Consider the following 20319-nt stretch of genomic DNA (forward strand, 5'->3'; position numbering starts at 1 on the left):
CCATTAAGCAGGCTCTGACTACCTTGTGGGTTTGTAGATGTATCTTTTTAAGGAAGAGCTATAGCCACAAATATCCTATGGACTAGCTTCAAAGTGGACTGAAAACTGCCAGCAGCAGAGAGGTGCCAATACTAAAAATGTCTGGAGAAACTTGTAAAGTAGGGGGACCTTATACTCAGTAGTATCCTCTCCATATCCTGGGAGCAAAGAAAAATGGGGGATATGAATGGAAGAAAGGCAAAGAGTGGGAAACAGATATGAAAGGCACACTTATGCACATACTCATACATACACACAGGGTCCCAAATATCCCATGACCAGAGTTATCTATGGTTTTTAGAAGTTTTTCTTTAACTAGCATGAGAAATTAAGTGGAGTCATATTTTTTGTCACTAAGAACATCTACCTTAACTTCCTACAAAAAAATAAAAGAAAACCAAAACACTAAATACTGACAATGGAGAAAAGGACATCAAGATTTTGTAATATTACTTTCACTATTCTAACAAGATAAGATACTGAATATAGACTGAAAAACTCCCTCTTTCTATGTTCTCTAATGATCTGAACTCTTTCACATCTGCAGAAGCTTCCCATGACCTCGATCAGGAGCCACATGTGATTCGAGAGCCGCGGTTTGCTGCTCTGTTGACTAATGAATTTACCAACCACTAACCTAGATATTATAAAACTTCCAATTCATCACCCTGGCCCCGACATGGACAAAATTAGGGCCACTCTACCAGGGATGGGAATGGCACATCACAGGAGAATCCTAAACTCCCTCTAATGTGTGCAAGTGGTACGCTGTCAGTGTCTGTGGAAGTTATGATTCTGAGAAGGGCGGAAGTCCTAACTTCTTTCCCTAGCAAATTAGCAGATCTCACAGTAACAGAATAAAAGCAGGAGAGAAAAACATCAGCAGTTTAAATGGCTTCCATATAGACTATAGTAACAAGGTTCAATTGGTAGGCCACGCCAAGGGTGAAACTTTACCCTTTATGTCCAATCAACCCTGTTATCCAGCCAGTGACCCCACAAGAATCACTCCAGGGACACAACCACTAATCAGAAAGCAGACTTACCGCCTCTCCCCGTTGTGCTCAAACTTGATTCTGACGTCACTCTGCCAAAGAAATAAGACAAGTTAGCGGTACTCTGGCATGTGTTACTCCCAGGTAAGCAATAGGCAGTCATTTAGCAACATTAAGCAAATATCTCTGATGTCCTTTTCCAGTGTCTCTACCCCCTGGGCATTCCCTTTTCCAATGAGCTGTAGTCTTCCAGTTCTAAGCTCAGGAGCAACAAAGCTCTTAGGACAAGATTCCTAGGTGGCTGCCCCAGATTAGTTCTATGTTCTGGCATTTCATCCCTCCATATAATTTCCTGGCCAGGATACCGTTCCTTCTTGTCTTGGCTGATATGATTGAACAGAAAAAGAAATCTTAGTACTGACACTTCCTAGTTATATGGCTAAACATATCTAATTTGCAGAGTTGCTATGAGAACTAAATAAGATAATAGAAGTAAAATGCCTTATATACAGTAGACATGCAATAAATGGTTGCTACTGCTACTACTGATCTCTGTGATCCTCTCAAGGCTACCCCCAAGGGGATAACATGGACAAATTACCGTATTTTTCGGACCATAAGACGCACTTTTTCCCCCCCAGAAGTGTGTGTGGGGGGGAAAGTCCCTGCGTCTTATGGTCCAAATATAGCCTACACATATACTTTAAAAAAAAAGTTTTTTTACTTGCCCGGCTCTGTATGGTCTCTGTGTGCTTGCCCGGCTCTAAAATGGTTCTAAATGCTGCTGTTTACTTTACAGGGTTTATTACATGTGTTTATGACTGTGATGTTGGGTTTTAATGCACATAAAATATTTTAGGACACTATTTGTTTCAGAATCTTTTTTTCTTCATTTCCCTTCTCTAAAAACTGGTGTGTCTTATGGTCCGGAGCGTCTTATGGTCCGAAAAATACGGTACCTTATAACTGCCCCAGGTTTATCCTAAATGACCATCATGGGTAGCCTATAATCTACAGGAGAACAGGAATTGCATCTATTTTGTTTCTGTACCCAGAGATAATCAAGAGAATGATATGTAATATTTGGCCTTAATATTTATTAAATGGATTAATTAGAGAACAGAGTTGAGTGTAAATATCAGAAAAAAAAGGAAGTAGAAGTGTTAATATGTTAAGGAACAAATCAAGGAGTAAGAGATATTATGAAGGGCAAACAAACAACTCGTGGGAGTTAAAAATGAAAGGAAAAGGGAAGAAGTATGACAGAATAACTCGTATAGAAGGGGAGGAAAGTAAGATTATTAGGAAATCAAAAAATAATATAGAGAAGAGAAAGAATTCATAGTCAATGAATGAAAATCATATTGAGAAAGAGTTTATAAAATGGCATGGAAAAAAGTAGAGGCTTTCAAAGAATTTGAAGATGAGGAACACAGCAGACAAAAAAGGAAGAGAGTCTGAAAGGTAGGATGAATACATATAAAGTTCCTCTTCCCAAGAGATTAGGGACCTAGAATTCTCTTCCGGTCCACTGAACAACTGGACCAGTGGTTCTAATTTACACCCTTAAAATTGTGGGGAATCCCAAAGATCTTTGGCTTATGTAAATTATATCTAATATTTGCCATATTAGAAATTAAAACTGAGAACATTTATTTTATTCATTTTAAAGTATTGATAAAAAACCAGTGCATGTTAATGTAAATACATTTTTTATTTAATAAAATAACTATGATTTTTACAAATTTAGTGAGAGCTGGCTGGGTTGGTTAGAGCAATGTTCTGATACACCAAGGTTGTGAGTTTAATCCCCAGTCAGGACACACAATAAGCTGCAACCAATAAATACATAAATAAGTGGAACAACAAATCGACGTGTCTGTCTGTCTGTCTCCTCCTTCCTCTCTCTCTAAAATCAATAAATAAACATTTTTAAAAAAGGTTTTAGTGAGAGAATACAAATCTTTTCAATGCATGGCTTAATAGGAGACAGCTGAATTCTCATATTAGCTTCTGCTTTCAATATGTTGTAATATTAGATATCATGTAGCCTGTGGAAAACTTTAGATTCTTAAGAAAATGAAGCTGAAAAGGGCAAGTAACATCTTGGTATTATTATGAAATTGTTTAGACCTCAAGGACTCCTGAAAAGGTCTTGGGAACCACCTAGAGGTCCCTAAATCACACCTTGAGAATCACTGAATTAAAATATAAGTATACCAACCTCTCTGTGTTTCCCAAACTTTTGACATAGGTGTACCCCTTCTACAATTTTCATAACGCTGAGTACCCCTCGTACTCATGAGAACATAGAATTAGGCGCAGCTAAGCATGGTGCAGTGCATATCCCCACCAATCTCTTCCCGTACCCCTGGGGGCACGCGTACCACATTTTGGGAAACATTGCTAACCCATTATTTTAAACTAGAGGCCCGGTGCACGGAATTTGTTCTCTGGGGGTGAGGAGGTGAGGAAGGGTGCCCCAGCCTGGTCTGTACCCTCTCACAGTGCGGGAGTCCCGCAATCGATCATCCCAAAGAGGTAGGCCCTGCCCACCCATCTGGGGCTCCTTGATGGATTGCCCCAAAGAGGCAGGAGTTGGGAGTCCTGCCTCCATACTGCTCAGAGCCTCGGGACCCCCCCAGGCCTGGTGGCATGGAGCCACAAGACCTGCCACTATGCATAGTGTCAAATCCCCACCCACCCGCAGCTCCTGGTGATCGCTCGTTGCGGCATGAGGGCGTCAAGGCATGAGGGCATGATGACCACGTAGGCTTTTATTAATAGGATACAAGGAAACTGGGGGCCAGAGAACTTAATGGCCCTGAAAAGGTCGCCTACTAAACAGTGGAGACCAAAGCTTCCCTGAGGAGCAGGTCTGTGATGTGACAGTTCTTCCAAATACAGCCCTGATATAGCCCTCTCATCCTTAATATAACATATGGGCCATTTCATCCATGAATAACATATGACAACAGGTAACATTTACTGAGCATATACTATTTACTGAGACTTGTTCTAAGCATCTATCTATTAATCCTATATAATAAAGAGCTAATATGCTAATTAGACTGGACGGCAAAATGACCTCTGAAACGACCAGTTGGGGGGGGGGGGCCCACAAGGCAGCAGGGGCTGAGCCCGCATCAGGCCTCTAGTTTATATAATAAAAGCCTGAGTGATCATTATGGTAGAATGACCAGAAAGACTGGTCACTATAATGTACACTGACCATCAGGGGGAGGGCTGCTTAGACAGAAGCCAGGCTCAAGGCTGGCGAGCACAGCGGCAGTGGTGGGAGCCTCTTCATCTCTGCAGCAGCACTAAGGAGCAGTGAGCAGTAAGGAGAGAGGACTGTTCTAGACCGCAAGAGAGCACAGGCTGAGGGACCCTGACCCCCACCCAAGTGCACAAGTTTTGTGCACCGGGCTTCTAGTGTTACATATATCAATTAAACTAATCCTCACAACAGGTACTATTATTTTTTAAAAATATTTTTTATTGATTTTTTACAGAGAGGAAGGAAGAGGGAGAGTTAAAAACATCAATGAGAGAGAAACATCAATCAGCTGCCTCCTGCACACCCCCTATTGGGGATGTACCCACAACTAAGGTACATGCCCTTGACCAGAATCAAACCTGGGACCTTTCAGTCCACAGGCTGTCGCTCTATCCACTGAGCCAAACCGGGTAAAGCAACAGGTACTATTATTATCCCTATTTTATATAAGAAACTGAGTTACAATGAAATTAAATAAGTTCTTTCAAGGTCATGAATCTTGTAAAAGAAAAACCAGGATTCATACTGAGGAAGCCCAGCTCTTAACTACCATATTAGGTTACAAATTAAGCATTACATAGGCAAAGGAGGTTTATTTTATTCACAGTGCAGGGCTTCAATGGGAGCACTGAAAGAAGGAAACCATTAAATGATCTTTTGTGATATTACTTTTTGGAACTCATGTGGAGGAGATGGAAACTCCCCATATCTAGGGTAATAATGGAGTCAGGACCGGGAGACTGGTACCAATCATGCAACAAGCTATGGGAACTGGAGGACCAGTAGGGAGGGTTGTGGTTAGGGTTGTGAGTAGATGGGATGGAGGAGGTAAGTGGGGAAGGCACTGTGCCCCACCAGGTCTGCATTCTAGGTGAGGGTGAAGATATGTGTATGTGTAGCAGAAAGGAGGGGAGGTGCTGCTGCAAAGGAAATTATCCTGTAGATTCAAGATTTATAACGAGTGACAGCAGGTTTTTCACTGTCTTCTTTTTCTCCTTCCCCTGAAACACTCACCAGTTACCAAAGCAAGAGGTCTCCAAAGCCCGACACCTGCAGCCGAGCTCTGACATGCCCTCTTTTAGCTTCCCACATCCCTAGTTCCACAACGGGCTCTGTAGTAGTCCAAGTGCTCACCATAGCTTGCAGACCTGTCTGTGCCTGCAGGTAAGTTACCACATCCTTTCACCCCCTCCTGCTCACAGTCCAGGATGCCTTGGACTGTGAGCAGGAGGGGGTGTAGTCTTTCATTATTATTTTTTATTAATAGATTCTATTTTTAGAAGTTTTAGATTTATAGGAAAATTGAACAGATATAGTAATGAATACCCACATATTCCCTCTCTATACTTTCTCCTATTACGTATTAACATGTTATACTAGTATGGAACATTTGTTTTTGTTATAACTAATTAACCAATCCTGATGTATTAACTCAAGTCTATAGTTTTTCCAGATGTCCTTAGGTTTTTCTCTGTTGATTTTTATCTAATTTTTATAGCAATAACAAGCATGTAACAATAGCTCTCATTTTTAAACTGGGACGATAATTAGATGCACCTATGAAGGAATACCCTCAGTCCGTTGGGACTGAGGGAACCAAATATATTCATGATGGGCCATTATCTAAGCACTATTCTATTAGTCAGAAATTAGTGCATTTAGTTGAAAAGGGAATTAAACTTTTGTCTCAAACTATAGATCACTCCTCCTCAAGCTTGTGGTTGGTAAGCAGTATAAGCAAAGAAGCCCTTCTCTAATGTGGTGACAGCCTTTCAGAGCACTCTCATGACCAACTTCCATGTACCACACCAAGTGCCAAAATCTGCCAAATTCCCAAATCAGTTTCCCTTTTCAGGCTGACAAGAATAAGCCATGGATAAGGAAAGTTCAGATAAAGATAACTTAATTCAATTCCTTCCTGCCAAACACTCTCTTTGCCTCTCTGAGGCATTTCAAACTGGCCAAGTCCCCTTTCATGAGCTTCTCTTTTCCCGCCTCTGTGACTCTATGCCAGCCCAGGGAAACCTGCCACCACTCTAACCACTTCTGCTTCTTTGTTGGTTCCTCTTCCTCATTTCCTCTCCCACCCCTCCCCCAACACAAGACCTGTCCTGATATTTGACTTTTACTGGATTGATCCCTCCTCACATCTTCTCCTCAGTAGAAATAAAAAAAAATCTCTATATTCAGCTCCAATCTCTCAAATAAAATTTCATCCAGGGAGAGGTTAATGGGGGGGAAAAAGGACACTAAAACAAACAAACAAACAAAAACAAAAACAAAACAAAAAACCACTCCTCTGTCTGCCACCTATCTAAGGCAGATATGTTGTTGTTAAGAATGCAGTGCTAGCCCTGGCCTGTGTAGTTTGGTTGGTTAAACGTCATCCCATGCATCAAAGGGTCGCTGATTTAATTCTCATCAGGGCACATGCCCAGGTTGTGAGCTCAATCCCCAGTAGAGTGCATGTTGGAGGCTCATGTTTCTCTCTAAAATCAGTAAAAACATTAAAAAAGGAGGAAGAGGAGGAAAAGGAGGAGTAGAAGGAGGAGGAGGAGGAGGGGGAGGGGGAGGAGGAGGCGAATGTAGCGCTAACTTCAAACCCTGGCTACAACCTTTTAGCTCTGTGACCTTGAACTTGTTACTAACCTCTCTGTGACTCAGTTTTCTCATCTGTAAAGTGAGAATAGTGATAGTATCTATTTCCTGGAGCTATCAAAAGAACTGGATGATGCCGAAACCGGTTTGGCTCAATGGATAGAGCGTCGGCTTGGGGACTGAAAGGTCCCAGGTTCGATTCCGGTCAAGGGCATGTACCTTGGTTGCGGGCATATCCCCAGTAGGGGGTGTGCAAGAGGCAGCTGATCAATGACTCTCTCTCATCGATGTTTCTGACTCTCTATCTCTCTCCCTTCCTCTCTGTACAAAATCAATAAAATATATTTTAAAAAAAAAGAAAAAATATTATTAAAAAAAAAGAACTAGATGAAATAACTGATTAAAGTCTGAGAACTGATATATCATAATTGCTCAATAATATTAATACAGGCTCAGTATCCTTTAGCCAGAACTGTTGGGGCCAAAAGTGTTTCAGAATGCACTTTAGGATTTAGAGAGGTCGTATGGTACATGCTCTACGTATTATTTGACACCTCCCCCCAGGAGGAGGGTGTCTGGGGCAGCACTCCCATGGCAGAGGTAGAATGCTCACAGGAATCTCCGTACTCCTCTGCATTGCTTAGCCTCTCCTGAAGTTAGTTTTGGGCTTTGTGAGTATATCTGATCAAGAGTTGGGAACAGAACTGAGTTTCAGACTATCTTCCCTGGCAGCCACATGTTCCAAATCAGTGGAGCCAACTTCAATTAGGGTCCCTAAGTGACTGAGGAATCCTGTCCTCCCCTTCTCTGTATTGGACATATTGTGTTAAGTCACTAAGATTTAGGGTGTATCTGATAAACTAGTAAGGAAAAGTATGAGTATCACAACAAATGGAATAAAGACTCTACACCCTATATTCATTCAGACCAGGTGTGTTTTTTTAATCCTCACCCGAGGATATGGTTTTTTATTTTTATTGATTTTAGAGAGAGAGAGAAAAAAAGACAGGGAGAGAGACACATTGATGTGAGAGAGAAACATTGATTGCCTCCCACATACACCTCCACCAGATATCAAACCTGCAATCTGGGTATGTGCCCTGACCAGGAATCGTACCCAAGAACCTTCGATGCATGGGATGACGCTCCAACCGAGCCACACCAGGTTTTGTTGCCAAATAAGTTTGCCACAAATTTACCAAAAAATAAAAAATTGCCTTTCAGTTTACAGTACTATTTTGAATTGCAGAATTGCAGATAAGGGATGCTGAACCTGCAAAAAATCCCATGTACATATAGATGCACGGTCTGAATTTTTCAATGTAATATCAAACTCAACTTAGACAAACTCAACTTAGTCTGCATCAAGTACCCTCCTAAACTAGTCTCCCTTCTTAGTGTTGCTATTTCTAACCTTGGAACCACTGTTCTCTTGGCTACAGGCTCAAACCTCAGAGTTCTGCTTGATCCTTTCCTTTCTTTCCCCTCCTCACAGCCAGACAGCAAGTTCCAATTCTCCCTTCAAAGGTCTCTGGTTCAAGACTTTGTTACCTACTCTTTCCATCATCACTCATTTTGTCCCTTATTCTCTCACTCCTGGTTTCCAAAAGTAACTGTACTTTTTGGCAACCCCTTTCCAACATAGTTTACATTCCTCTACAATTTCAATCATCTTAACCACTGCTTTCATCATGTCCCTTCCTTATCCTACCTAATAAAAGAATAATATGCAAATTAACCATCACTCTGCTCCACAAGCCATGCCCATTAGCCAATCAGAGCGAGTATGCAAATAAACCCAATCAAGATGGCTACAGCCACAGAGAATAGGAGGGAGGCATTTCCCCGGTAAGGGAGGAAGCCAAGCTTTCTGCCTGCCCTTGCTGGCCTAAGCCTCCATTCAAGGCTACAAAGTTTCAATTATAGAAGGTAAACAAATCCAAACAGAAACGGCTGCCACCACTGAGTGAACAGGAGGCATGACTCCGCTCCAGGCTACAAAGTTTCAATTGTAGAAAGTAAATATATCCCAGCGGGGAGGTTTGGCTCAATGGATAGAGCGTTGGCTTGGGGACTGAAGGGCCCTGGGGTTTGATTCCAGCCAAGGGCATGTACCTTGGTTGCGGGCATATCCCCAGTAGGGGGTGTGCAAGAGGCAGCTGATCGATTACTCTCTCTCATTGATGTTTCTGACTCTTTATCTCTCTCCCTTCCTCTCTGTACAAAAATCAATAAAACATATATTTAAAAAAAGAAAAAGAAAGTAAATATATCCCAGATACCAGGGCCTCTGCTTGGGTCACTGGGGGGCATGGAAGGCTGGAAACCACTACAGACCCCTCAACTCAGGCTGCCCCATGCCCCAAGGGAACCCCCACCCTGATCAGGGACACCCTTCAGGGCAAACCAGCTGGCCCCCACCTGTGCACTATCCTATCTAATAAAAGAGTAATATGCAGATTTGCCATCACTCCAACACACAATATGGCTGCCCCCATGTAGTTAAAGATCCTGCCCCTATGTGGACACAAGATTGCCAGTAGGTGAGGGCAGTTGGGAGGCACCAGGCCTGCAGGGGAGGGAAGTTAGGAGTGACCAGGCTGGCAGAGGAGGGAAGTTGGGGGCAAACGGGCTAGCAGGGGAGCAGTTAGACATCAATCAGGCTGGCATGGGAGTGGTTCGGGGGTGATCAGGCTGGCAGGCAGAAGCGGTTAGGGGCAATCAAGAAGACAGGCAGGCGAGCAGTTGGGAGCCAGCAGTCCTGGATTGCGAGAGGGATGTCTGACTGCCCCTTTAAGCCTGATCCAGGATCGTGCCTAAAGGGGCAGTCAGACTTCTCTCGAGGGGTCCCAGATTGGAGAGGGTGCAGGATGGGCTGAGGGCCACACACCCCCACCCCCAGTCGCCCCCGTGCATGAATTTCATGCACCAGGCCTCTCGTTAAAAAAGTAATCAGTGATCCCCATGACCTTATGGAATAAAGTCTAAGCTCTCAGCTATCATTCTAAGTTCTCTGGAATTTAAGTCCATCTCACATTGCTTGTTCTCAACAGGAACCCTATCTCCAGACAGATCAATGTCCATCCTATTTCCTGAAATATGCCATATTCATCCCTTTCCTTAGGCCTTTAACCATTCTGTTTCCCAACCTGGAATGCCACTCTTCTTCCTTTCCACCTAACTAAACTTTTACAGCCCAGTTCAAGTCCCACCTCCTCCAGAAATGACTCCATAACCCCTTGGTCCAAGTTCATCTTTCACTTTCCTGGTTCCTATTGCGTTCAATACTTGTACCATATATTTAGGCATAGTCAGTCACATTTACCTTAGTTTCTTGTTTTTCATGAATTTCTCATTTCCCAAGATGATTGCATGCTTACCAGGGTACAGCAAATATAACTTATATTTCTTTTGTGTGTCTAAGAAATTTAAACAATAGGCACATGCTGAACTAAACAGAGAGATGCCATAGCTGCTGAGCTAAAAGTTCCAGTACAAAAATTCATATCTAGATTCAAGAGTCCCCTGCCCATTACAGCCCATCTATTAAAGGGAATATGAGAGATTCACCCAGGAGAACAGTGCAGGTCTCCAGGGTTACCTCCATATTTGGGACCTCAGTAGGGGCAATAAGAGTAACAAATAGCCGGGACCAGTTTAGCTCAATGGATAGAGCGTCGGCTTGGGGACTGAAGGGTCCCGGGTTCGATTCCGGTCAAGGGCATGTACCTTGGTTGCGGGCATATCCCCAGTAGGGGGTGTGCAAGAGGCAACTGATCGATGATTCTCTCTCATCGATGTTTCTAACTCTCTATCTCTCTCCCTTCCTCTCTGTACAAAATCAATAAAATATATTAAAAAAAAAAAAAAAAAGAGTAACAAACAATGACACCAAACTTATGCAGCAATGAACTTCTTAAAGTCTGAACTCAACAACTGCACATGGCTTGTAAGAATTTAAAAAAAAAAAAAATCAGTGTTTATTAAACAAAGGTTTGTGAACTAATTTGTGAACTAGTTGGCAAGGAGCTCAGCTAGCCATCAGGTCTGGTACCCTCCCTCTAATTCTGTAGTGCTCTCTCTCTCTGTATTTACTATATTTTTTTGATGCTCCCACAACTTTGGCATTTGAATCTTTATTTTGCCAAAGATAAATAAATGAGAAGAAAAAGAAAAGGGCAATAAAAATCATTTTATTGGTATGTGACTCATGAAAGTCCTAAGAGATCAGTCAGTGGAAGACATTATTTTAAAGCGGCTTCTTACAACATAGAATACCAGGCTTGTCTATTGCTTTATGAGGATTTTTGTTTGTTAATCCTCACCTGAGGACATTTTCCCCCCACTAATTTTTAGAAAGAGAATGGAAGGGAAGGGGAGAAAGAGAAACATTGATATGAGAGACACATCAATTGGTTATCTCCTGCATGTATCCAGATGGGGGGCCAGGGATCGAACCTGCAACCCAGATATGTGCCCTTTACCGGGAATCAAAATCGGTGTGTGGGCCAACTCTCTAACCAGTTACTCTTTAGCTAAGCTATGTGTGGTAGTGGCTACTACATTGGACAGCCAATGTATGTTCCTTTATGTTTTCTTTTCAAACTAGCCAGCCTATCTTGCCTTGAAAGACAAAGGAGGTCCTGAAGAGCCAGGTCTATCATAGTAAAAACAAAAGGCAGTCTGTTAAATCATTGATCCTGCTGGGGAACAACTCTTAAAGTTCCCCTCTAGAACTGATAGCCAAGAGAACTGACCTGCTTGTAATCGCTACCGCTTTATTAGTTTTAAATGTATAAAATGCTCTACATTCTGTCCATGAACTTAAAACAGCTTGATGAGATAAACACAATGGTCATTGTCTCTATATTTTAGATGGAAATACTGAGGTTTATAAAGGCTGTTAGACTTACACATAGTAAAATTATTGTGATCAGGAAGTCAGTCAGAGGATCTGAGTCTGCTTCCTGGCTCTCCTCAATAACCTTGCATAATCACTTTGTAAGCTTTAAGGTACTACACACACACTTATAGTTGTTGTTAACTGTTGTGGAAAGCCCTCTGTTAGTTGTAAAAGCCTATGTAAATGGATTATTAACACTCCATGGCTTCTGACCAGTAATCTTTTTCCTGTGCTAAGAGTAACAAACGATGTCAAGCTCACAGAGAAATAGCACCTGTTGATTATAAAGCACTGTGAGTTGATGACTGCTAAAGGGATATTGCACATCACTACCTGCAAGACTAACCATAGGCCCCAGCACACTTAGAATGTGCCACGAATGTCCAGCCAGCTCCAATCAGGCTATAGGCTTTCAGCGACCTAATGTACAGGACGGAAAGTACAAAGAACACAGATCCTATCTCCTAGCAAATTGTTCTTAGCTAAGCACCTCATGGCCCATGTACTTCCATAGCTGCTCAGATGCTCCCTAAGGCATTTTCTTTCTCAATCAGTTACTTAGCTTATTTATTGGGTCTAGTAATAATTAATGTCGTTTTTAAACATTCGTTTAAAATCTTGCTTGGCGTTGACTTGTATTGACATAACCTTCAAACACGTGGTATCTACAGAACGTGTGAAGTGCAATTAACAAGTTTTGCTTGAAAAAGTTTGTGTTTGGTTTGGTTTTTGTTGCAAAACTAGGGCTAAGAAGATGGCAGATGAAGAGCATATTCGGCACTGCATGCTTTACGAGTTCCAATTAGGAAGAAAAGCAAGTGAGGCTGCAAAAAACATCTGTAGTGCTCTTGGTTAAGATGCAGTTAGCGCCAGAAAATGCCAGCATTGGTTTGAGAAATTTCGCGAGGGAAATTTTTCGTTAGAGGACAAGAGTGGTCGAGGCCGTGTGTCCAATTTTGATCAAGAAGCTCTTCAAGCTCTTTTGGTGCAAAATCCTCAAATTACCCAACAAGAGCTTGCGACAACTTTAAATTGTTCACAAGAAACAATTTCCAATCAATTGCGTGCACTTGGCAAAGTCCAAAAGTTTGGAAAATGGGTTCCTCATGTGTTGACCGACAACAACCGTAAAGAGTCACAATTTGCAGTTCACTCCTCTCTCGTCAAAACCGTTTGCCGTTTTTAGAGCAAATTGTTACCGGAGATGAAAAATGGGTGCTGTATGTTAATTTGAAAGGGTGGCCTCAATGGTTGGACAAAAATGAGGCTCCGCAGCCCTCGCCAAAACCTGACTTGCATGTGAAAAAAGTGATGTTGTGTGTTTGGTGGAATTTTAAAGGAATTCTTCATTATGAACTTTTACCATCTAACCAAACCATTACAAGTGCAGTGTATAGTGCCCAATTGGAAAGGTTAGCCCAAGCTTTAAGAGAAAAAGAACCCGCGCTGATTAATCGGAAGGGCGTAATTCTTCACCACGATAACGCACGACCGCATACTGCAAGAATCACTGCTGAAAAACTGCGCCAGCTGGAATGGGAAGTTCTCCCTCAACCTGCATATTCTCCTGATATTGCCCCTTCCGATTACCATTTGTTTCGTTCTTTGCAAAACTTTCTTCTTGGAAAAAAATTTAATAATGAAGAATGCCTCAAAAATGCATTGACCGAATTTTTTGCATCAAAATCACAAGAATTTTACATCAGAGGGATTAAAATGCTTCCTGAGCGTTGAGCACAAGTAGTAGAAAACAACGGCAACTATATTGTTGATTAAATTTTGTTGTATTGTTTAAATAAATTAGATTTTAAAAAGTATTAGAAAACGACATTAATTATTACTAGACCTAATACTTAGAGAAGAGGATGTCTGAAGCCCTGCCAAGCAGACATAATAAATTAGGTGGTCTAGTTTTTCCAGGCCTCAGCCCCCAAACAATTTGGTCAGTGAACCCACAGCTCCTCTGGCTTTCCTTGTTGTACCAAGCTTGAGCTTCATAAATCTGTGCCAATCTCAGCTCTGCCTTGTAGCCAGCACTGCCACTTTCACACTAAAGTGTTGTTGCCTCTGCCAGTGCTATCTCCCGCATGAAAAAACCACCTTTCTCGCTGGCCAAAATAGATGGCTACTTTCAACTGGGCCTCTGCAATTTGAATCTTTAGTCCAATTTTGACATCTCTTAGCCATTTAAATTAGGTTTTGATCTTTCATTCCTTTCTTCTCCTAAGCATGGACCTTCTGGCAGAAGATCTGGTAATGGAGAAAACTGTTTAATACCACCCCAGGCCCAAGTGAACAAAAACAAAAATAATTAAAAATGTGAATTTACTCTGTAAATTGTAAAATCCTATGTTAACAAATCATTAATGTCTCCAGACTCTTAAGTAGGGTCTTTTCATTACACTAAGCTGTAAACACCTCTCACCCTAAAAGTTCCCTCCACTCACATCTCACTCCAACCTTCCTAGAAATGCATTCACTGAGACTTCCTCCCTCTTTCTGCTTTCAGGGTTTTGCTGAAGAATATTTCTCCTGGTTAATGTTAAACATCTACTAGACTTCCCAGGAGAGACCATTCTATAGCCTTGACTTTATTAAGGGAAAAAACTATCATTGCCTTTTTACCCAATATTAGCTTAATATATTTTTTTAATGGCCATGCTTGTTCCACAGCTTCATAAGCTTATGACCTGTGTGAAGAAATGAATATGTCAATGAATCACTAAGCATGTACTGAATTTCTTGCCCAACAAGTCAGTAATCCCTTATATAATATATAAAGTTGTGCTATCCAAGATAATAGTCAAATGTGGCTATTTACATTTTATATTATTAAAATTAAATACAATTTAAAATTCAGTTTCTCAGTTGCTCTTTAGTTATGTGTGGTAGTGGCTACTACATTGGACAACACAAATACGGAACATTTCTATCATTACTGAAATTTTATTGAACAGCACTGACAGAGTCTGCTTATGAATAATATTATTGTAAGGAATGGTGATGAGAAGCACTGAACATAGGTAACAAGTAACCAGTACTTCCTACAAATCCACAACTTGTCTGGGAAATGAACTCCATACTCTTGCATGTTCAAAAGTATCAAGTTCAAAAGAATATTTTAACTTTAACAGGTAATTTGGTTCCTTACCAAAAATTTGTCTCACCGGCCCCTGTAGATAAGCTTGTTGTTACTGTGGGGCTGTTCATAAAGGCTGAGATACTGCTGTTATTTTTTTTTTCTTCTTAAAAACAAAAAAACTGAGATTAATAGCTTGTATCTTCCTCTATGCAAGTGAAAAAGTTTGATGATATTCAAAATTATGAATTCAAATAGCCAGTGCCTCTTGCTAAGATTACCTGCTACCCAGCAGTCAATATTTTTCACAGCCTTCTACCTTCATAACCACTGACTTCACTCCAATAACAGCAGTAGACACATTAATCAGGACTTTCCTTATTATGGCTTTTAGCTCTAAGCAGAATCCCTAAAAGGTAAATATCCCTCAAGGATCAATCAGGGTCCACTCTATCCCTCTTCTTCCAGCCTGGTCCCTTTGGGCCCTCTAACTCAAGAAAGCTTCTCCTTTTCACCTACGAACTGATATACAGGCTAATAGTCCAGGCTGGAGAAAGGTCAGCTGACTAGAGCAGAGTTAGCAAGCACGCTCCACATAGGAAGACAGGAAGGAAAGTGAGGTCATTAGGCTCAGGCCTGGGGGAGGGGACTCACTTCTGGTAAAATGCTCCTTCCAAAGCAGCTTTGAATAGAAATGAATTATAGCAAGGGAGAACCCACACAATTAGAATAACGTATGAAAATAGTACAAAAATGGGCCCTATTCTGTTGTTCCCTTAGTTCTATAGGTAACCACAAAAATAAAAACAACTTTCTAAACTAATCTTTCTATTAAAATGAAACAGAAGGTCCCCAGGGTCCCCAGTTTTACTAAAGACAAGAAATACTCTAGGAGGCCATATCCAGCAGACCTCGGACAGAAAAACTTTTAAGAACATCATACTTTCTCGAGAAGCCAAGGGTACTTCTGAAGAATTGGTAGGCAAGGTACAAATAAGGAGAGAGGTTAGCTGATAATGAAGAGATCCACCACGGGAGGATGTCATGGACAAGTTTTCATCAAACACACCAAACACCGCCATCTAATAGAGTGCTAGATAACCACCAGGGAAGAAAGCTCCCCATCATTTATTCCTTCCTGCAGGCCAAAGTACCCAGGAAACAGGGAGGTAAATGACACCGCACATGAGAAGGTTCTCAGCACATAAGTTTAAATGTTAACAAAAATAAAATCTTTTCTTAAAGAACCACACAACTCTTAATAAAATAGGCATTCTCAACTATCTGAGTTAATAAAGGAAAATAACTGTAAACAACAACAATAAAATCACTCACTCATTATTACCTTTACAATATATTATATGACATTTTATTAAATAAAATTTCCTTCATAATTATATTTTATATAAGCTAATACTAAAAGTAACTAAATTTTCCTGAGTATATACTGTAAAGTTGTCTTCTGAGTTTGGGATCATAAATTTGGATAAAATATTAGCCAAAAAAACAGAAAAGTTATATAAATACTGTCCGCATAATAAATAAAAGAATTATTCTCATTTTTTGCAAATGAAACACTATACACAAAGTTAGATGCACAAGGCTTTGGGATTCCAGATTGTGATTCTTTTCACAATCTATTTTTTTTTTAGTATACTTCTATTGATTTCAGAGGATGGGAGAGGGAAAGAGAGATATGAGCATCAATGATGACAGAGAATCATTGGTGGGCTGCTTCCTACATCACCCTACTAGGAATCAAGCCTACAAGCGAGGCATGTGGCTCCTACAACCTAGGCATAGAGCCATGACCTCCTGGTTCAAAGGTCAATGCTCAACCATTGAGCCAGGTTTCTTTTCACAATCTTGTAAGTGGTAAGTGACATATACCACTTAAAAGTACATATTCTTGGCTTCTCAAATACAATATTTCCTATTTGAAAACTCCTCTCCAACAAATTTTGTTAATTCTACCAGGGCCACACGTACCTGCCTATTTGGGTGACCCGTGTCTTTGTTCTTCATGGTCTCATATGCAGGCACCCGGGGACGCCGGCTCATCTGGAGGGCCACCAGATCCTTCATGATCGAGTTCAATGCCTCCTGTTCATCTACAGTGAAAAAGAGCACATGGATTAAGATACTTTAGTACAGACCAGAAAAGTACTTTCACAAATTATATGACTAATACTCAGATAGTTCTGTCCAGGTACAATGAGAGGCTCTATAACTATAATTATATACATTCCTCTCTGAAATCTCTCTGAAAAGTAACTGAGGTCAGACTATGGCAGTCTGAATTTTAATGGATTCTTAATAGTTCTCTAATCAGATCATAGGCAGCAACATTTACCCATTCACTGGGGGCAAGGGAGGTGCTCAAACAGCAATTCTTCCAATGTCACAGAAACTCAACCAGGAAAAATAGATGGAAAGTTGGAGAACTGAAGAACAACGTGGCACAGTGTAGTAGGGTACTGAGTGAAAAAATGAATTCATGGAGAGCTGATTATGGAACAGTCAGTCACAGACTTATTCTTCAAGTATCATATGTAGGAGAGCACATTTTAAAAGATACCAAACAAGGATCTCAGGTAGTAGCTCTGAACAGAAGTTGTCTTACAAGCCTAGCCTTTGAATACCTTCCTCCCAACCCCTCACAAGTATATAGGCCTTCTGCTTCCCACAGGGAAGTCAAAAGGCAGTTCTATTGTTTTTCTTCCCTAACTGACCAAGCAATGTATTGTCTCTTTTTTACTGACTTTGCTTTCAAACTCCTTTTCTTGAAATAGCATAAAGTACTAGAGTTCTCATGTACTTAAGACAACTGGCCAAATTCTAGAATCCAAACCAGACAAATTCCATGTTTTAAAAAATTCTCCCTGTCCACTTCAATAGCATTTGAGAGTTAAAAATAAATAAATCTGTTGATCTGGAAAGGAACATGAGGGATAGAGTTGTTATACTTGCTTTGGTGACAAGTGAGTCACCTGGAGACTTGGGGCACACCTTAAACGAATCAAGAACAAAAGACTCCACCCAAAGGCAGTGCCTATCTTCTGCCCTTTATCACTGTCCCTTGGAAATATTCTAATGCCTGGTGGGAAGGAAAGAACAGCATGAAGTATAAGAAGTAAAACTGCACTCTATGGTCCTCCCCTCTTCCTAGACCAAATCTGCTCAGGTGTCCTACATGACCCCAGAGAAGGATGCCCTTGAAGAAGTTTGTGTGCTCAGAACAGTAAAATTAGATTTGAGGCCTTGGCTGGCTGGGTAGCTCAGTTGGTTAGTATTGTCCCAATATGCTCCAGTTTTGGGTTTGATCCAGGTCACAGCATATACAAGAATCAATCAATAAATGCATAAATAAACGGAACAACAACAAAAAAATGATATTTCTCTTTCTCTCCCCAGCTTCTTCCTTTCTACCTCTAAAAGCAATAAATAAAAATAAAAATAAAAAAACTTGCAGGAAAAACATGAGTAGCTTCCCATCTAATTCCACTTCAAAATATACATATTTATAAAAATATGCATGAGAATGATACAACTGTACCAAAAGAATGGGGTAAATGGGATAAAGAATGAGGTGAGAAGAAAGCTGGTATTTACAGAAAGACATCTGTTAAAATTCAAACACATATATCCCATCAATTATCTCATTTTCTAACAACTTTCTATTTCTATAGGCTCCTTCAAACAAGGGAACTGCTTGGATATTTGTTTATTTGTATTTTAACCTCCTAATCAAGATTTAAAAAGTAGATAATAATATATAGACTAGGAAGTTTGGCAATATATATAGGCTTATACATTAAATTGGCTCATATACTATTAAAGATGTATGTATAAAATTGGGCCAACTGTAACAGTAAATTGTGATCAATATAAGGAGGATTATGACTATGTAGGTGTTTTCACAGGGGCATCCAACAATATTTCTAGCAGCAGAATGCATGGAGTTTTCCGTATCAAGGTAACCACACTTAGAATTGAGAATTTCAGTTGTCTTAACTCATATATTAAACCAAAGTGGACGTAAATACACACACATGCATTTTAAGTTAAATCCATGACAAATAGACTTCGTACGTCATTTTTAATTCTGTATAAGATGATGCTATTATAAGAGCTGGTTTATCAGGTTGACAAATTCTATTTCCAGGAAGTTAACCAATTCCTTGCATTACTTAATGGGTAAACTTGCTTGGTAGTTCCAGTGTTGAGAATAATACACTAAACTCTAGAGCGATGATATGGCACTATCTCTTGAAATCCAGACAACTGACGCAAGTGGAACGGGATTATAGAATCTGATTATTTTAAAATGTACATTTTTATTGATTTCAGAGAGGAAGGGAGAGAGAGAGAGAGAGAGAGACATCAATGATGAGAGAGAATCATTGATCAGTTGCCTCCTGTATGCCCTACAATGGGGATTGAAATCGCAACCTGGGCATGTGCCCCGACTGGGAATTGGACCATGACCTCCTGGATCATAGGTCAACACTCAACCACTGAGCCACTCTGGCCAGGTGGAATCTGATTTTGTATCAAAGTTGAATATATTGCTAGAGGCAGACAGGGTTTTAAACTGATACTTCAAACAGAGCATGGATAAAGACGGAAGTAAATAAAGTGGCACTTTTAGGCATTTCTTCCTGGAATGAGATTTTAACTGAATTATCACTCCAGTATGGAATTCCTTAAAAAATAAAACAAATAAAACTTTTGAAAACAAATAGCCGCTTTCCTAGATTACAGCAGTCAATGAACTTTGGAGTCAGAAAGATCTGGGTTTAAGCAGGCCTTGAACAAATCACTTATTCACCCTAAACCTCAATTTCCTCATCTGTAAAATGGAGAACATAAAGCATCATTTCACAGAGCTGCTGTGAGAGTTAAAAGAAAATAAACAAACTTACAATTATCTCTCATGTTACCTAACACTTAGTAATGCTATAAAAAATGCTGGCTAGTATTATCATCAATGGAAAAGGTCAATAGGAAAAGACTAAAGCCACTTAATCTACCCTAATACTTAATTTTATTCCCGAATTTTTATTAATAATAACCATTTACTGAATATAATGGTTAACGTATAACATAATATACATTAATTTTGACAGATACTTCAAGGTATTCAAAGAATAAACACAGAAACACGAGGTTATACAAATAGAGACTGAGTCAGACAGTATACAAACCATGGTACATAAACACACATGTGTAAAAAAAATTTTTTACAGTGTAAGTAGCAAGAGGTTGTACAGGTTTTTACATAATTATTAACAGAATAAAGATTCATTCAGAAAAGCAAGCTGCTCCAGTTATGAAGGAGTTTTAAAAAATGGACTGAGGCCGAAACCGTTTTAGCTCAGTGGATAGAGCGTCGGCCTGCGGACTGAAAGGTCCTAGGTTCTAT

At 40.3% G+C, this 20319-nt stretch overlaps 1 protein-coding gene across 11 annotated transcripts in view; it reads right to left on the reverse strand.

The window, feature by feature from the left end:
- Positions 1–20319, reverse strand: part of MAP3K3 (mitogen-activated protein kinase kinase kinase 3) — a 64594-nt gene that overhangs the window by 37681 nt on the left and 6594 nt on the right. For 7 of the 11 annotated variants that reach the window (XM_045586326.1, XM_036451637.2, XM_036451639.2 and 4 more), the window contains exons 2-3: positions 16884–17005; positions 1086–1126 (exon numbers count right to left, since the gene is read on the reverse strand). In XM_045586326.1, coding sequence (XP_045442282.1) covers positions 1086–1126; positions 16884–17005 — 163 coding nt within the window. Of the gene's footprint in view, positions 1–1085; positions 1127–1993; positions 2080–14966; positions 14991–16883; positions 17007–20319 lie in introns of those variants that run through there. The other 4 variants (XM_036451640.1, XM_036451642.2, XM_036451635.2 and 1 more) reach the window with 4 other exon arrangements.

The sequence above is a fragment of the Pipistrellus kuhlii genome, unplaced genomic scaffold (assembly GCF_014108245.1).
Source record: "Pipistrellus kuhlii isolate mPipKuh1 unplaced genomic scaffold, mPipKuh1.p scaffold_m20_p_22, whole genome shotgun sequence".
NCBI classification, from domain to species: domain Eukaryota; kingdom Metazoa; phylum Chordata; class Mammalia; order Chiroptera; family Vespertilionidae; genus Pipistrellus; species Pipistrellus kuhlii.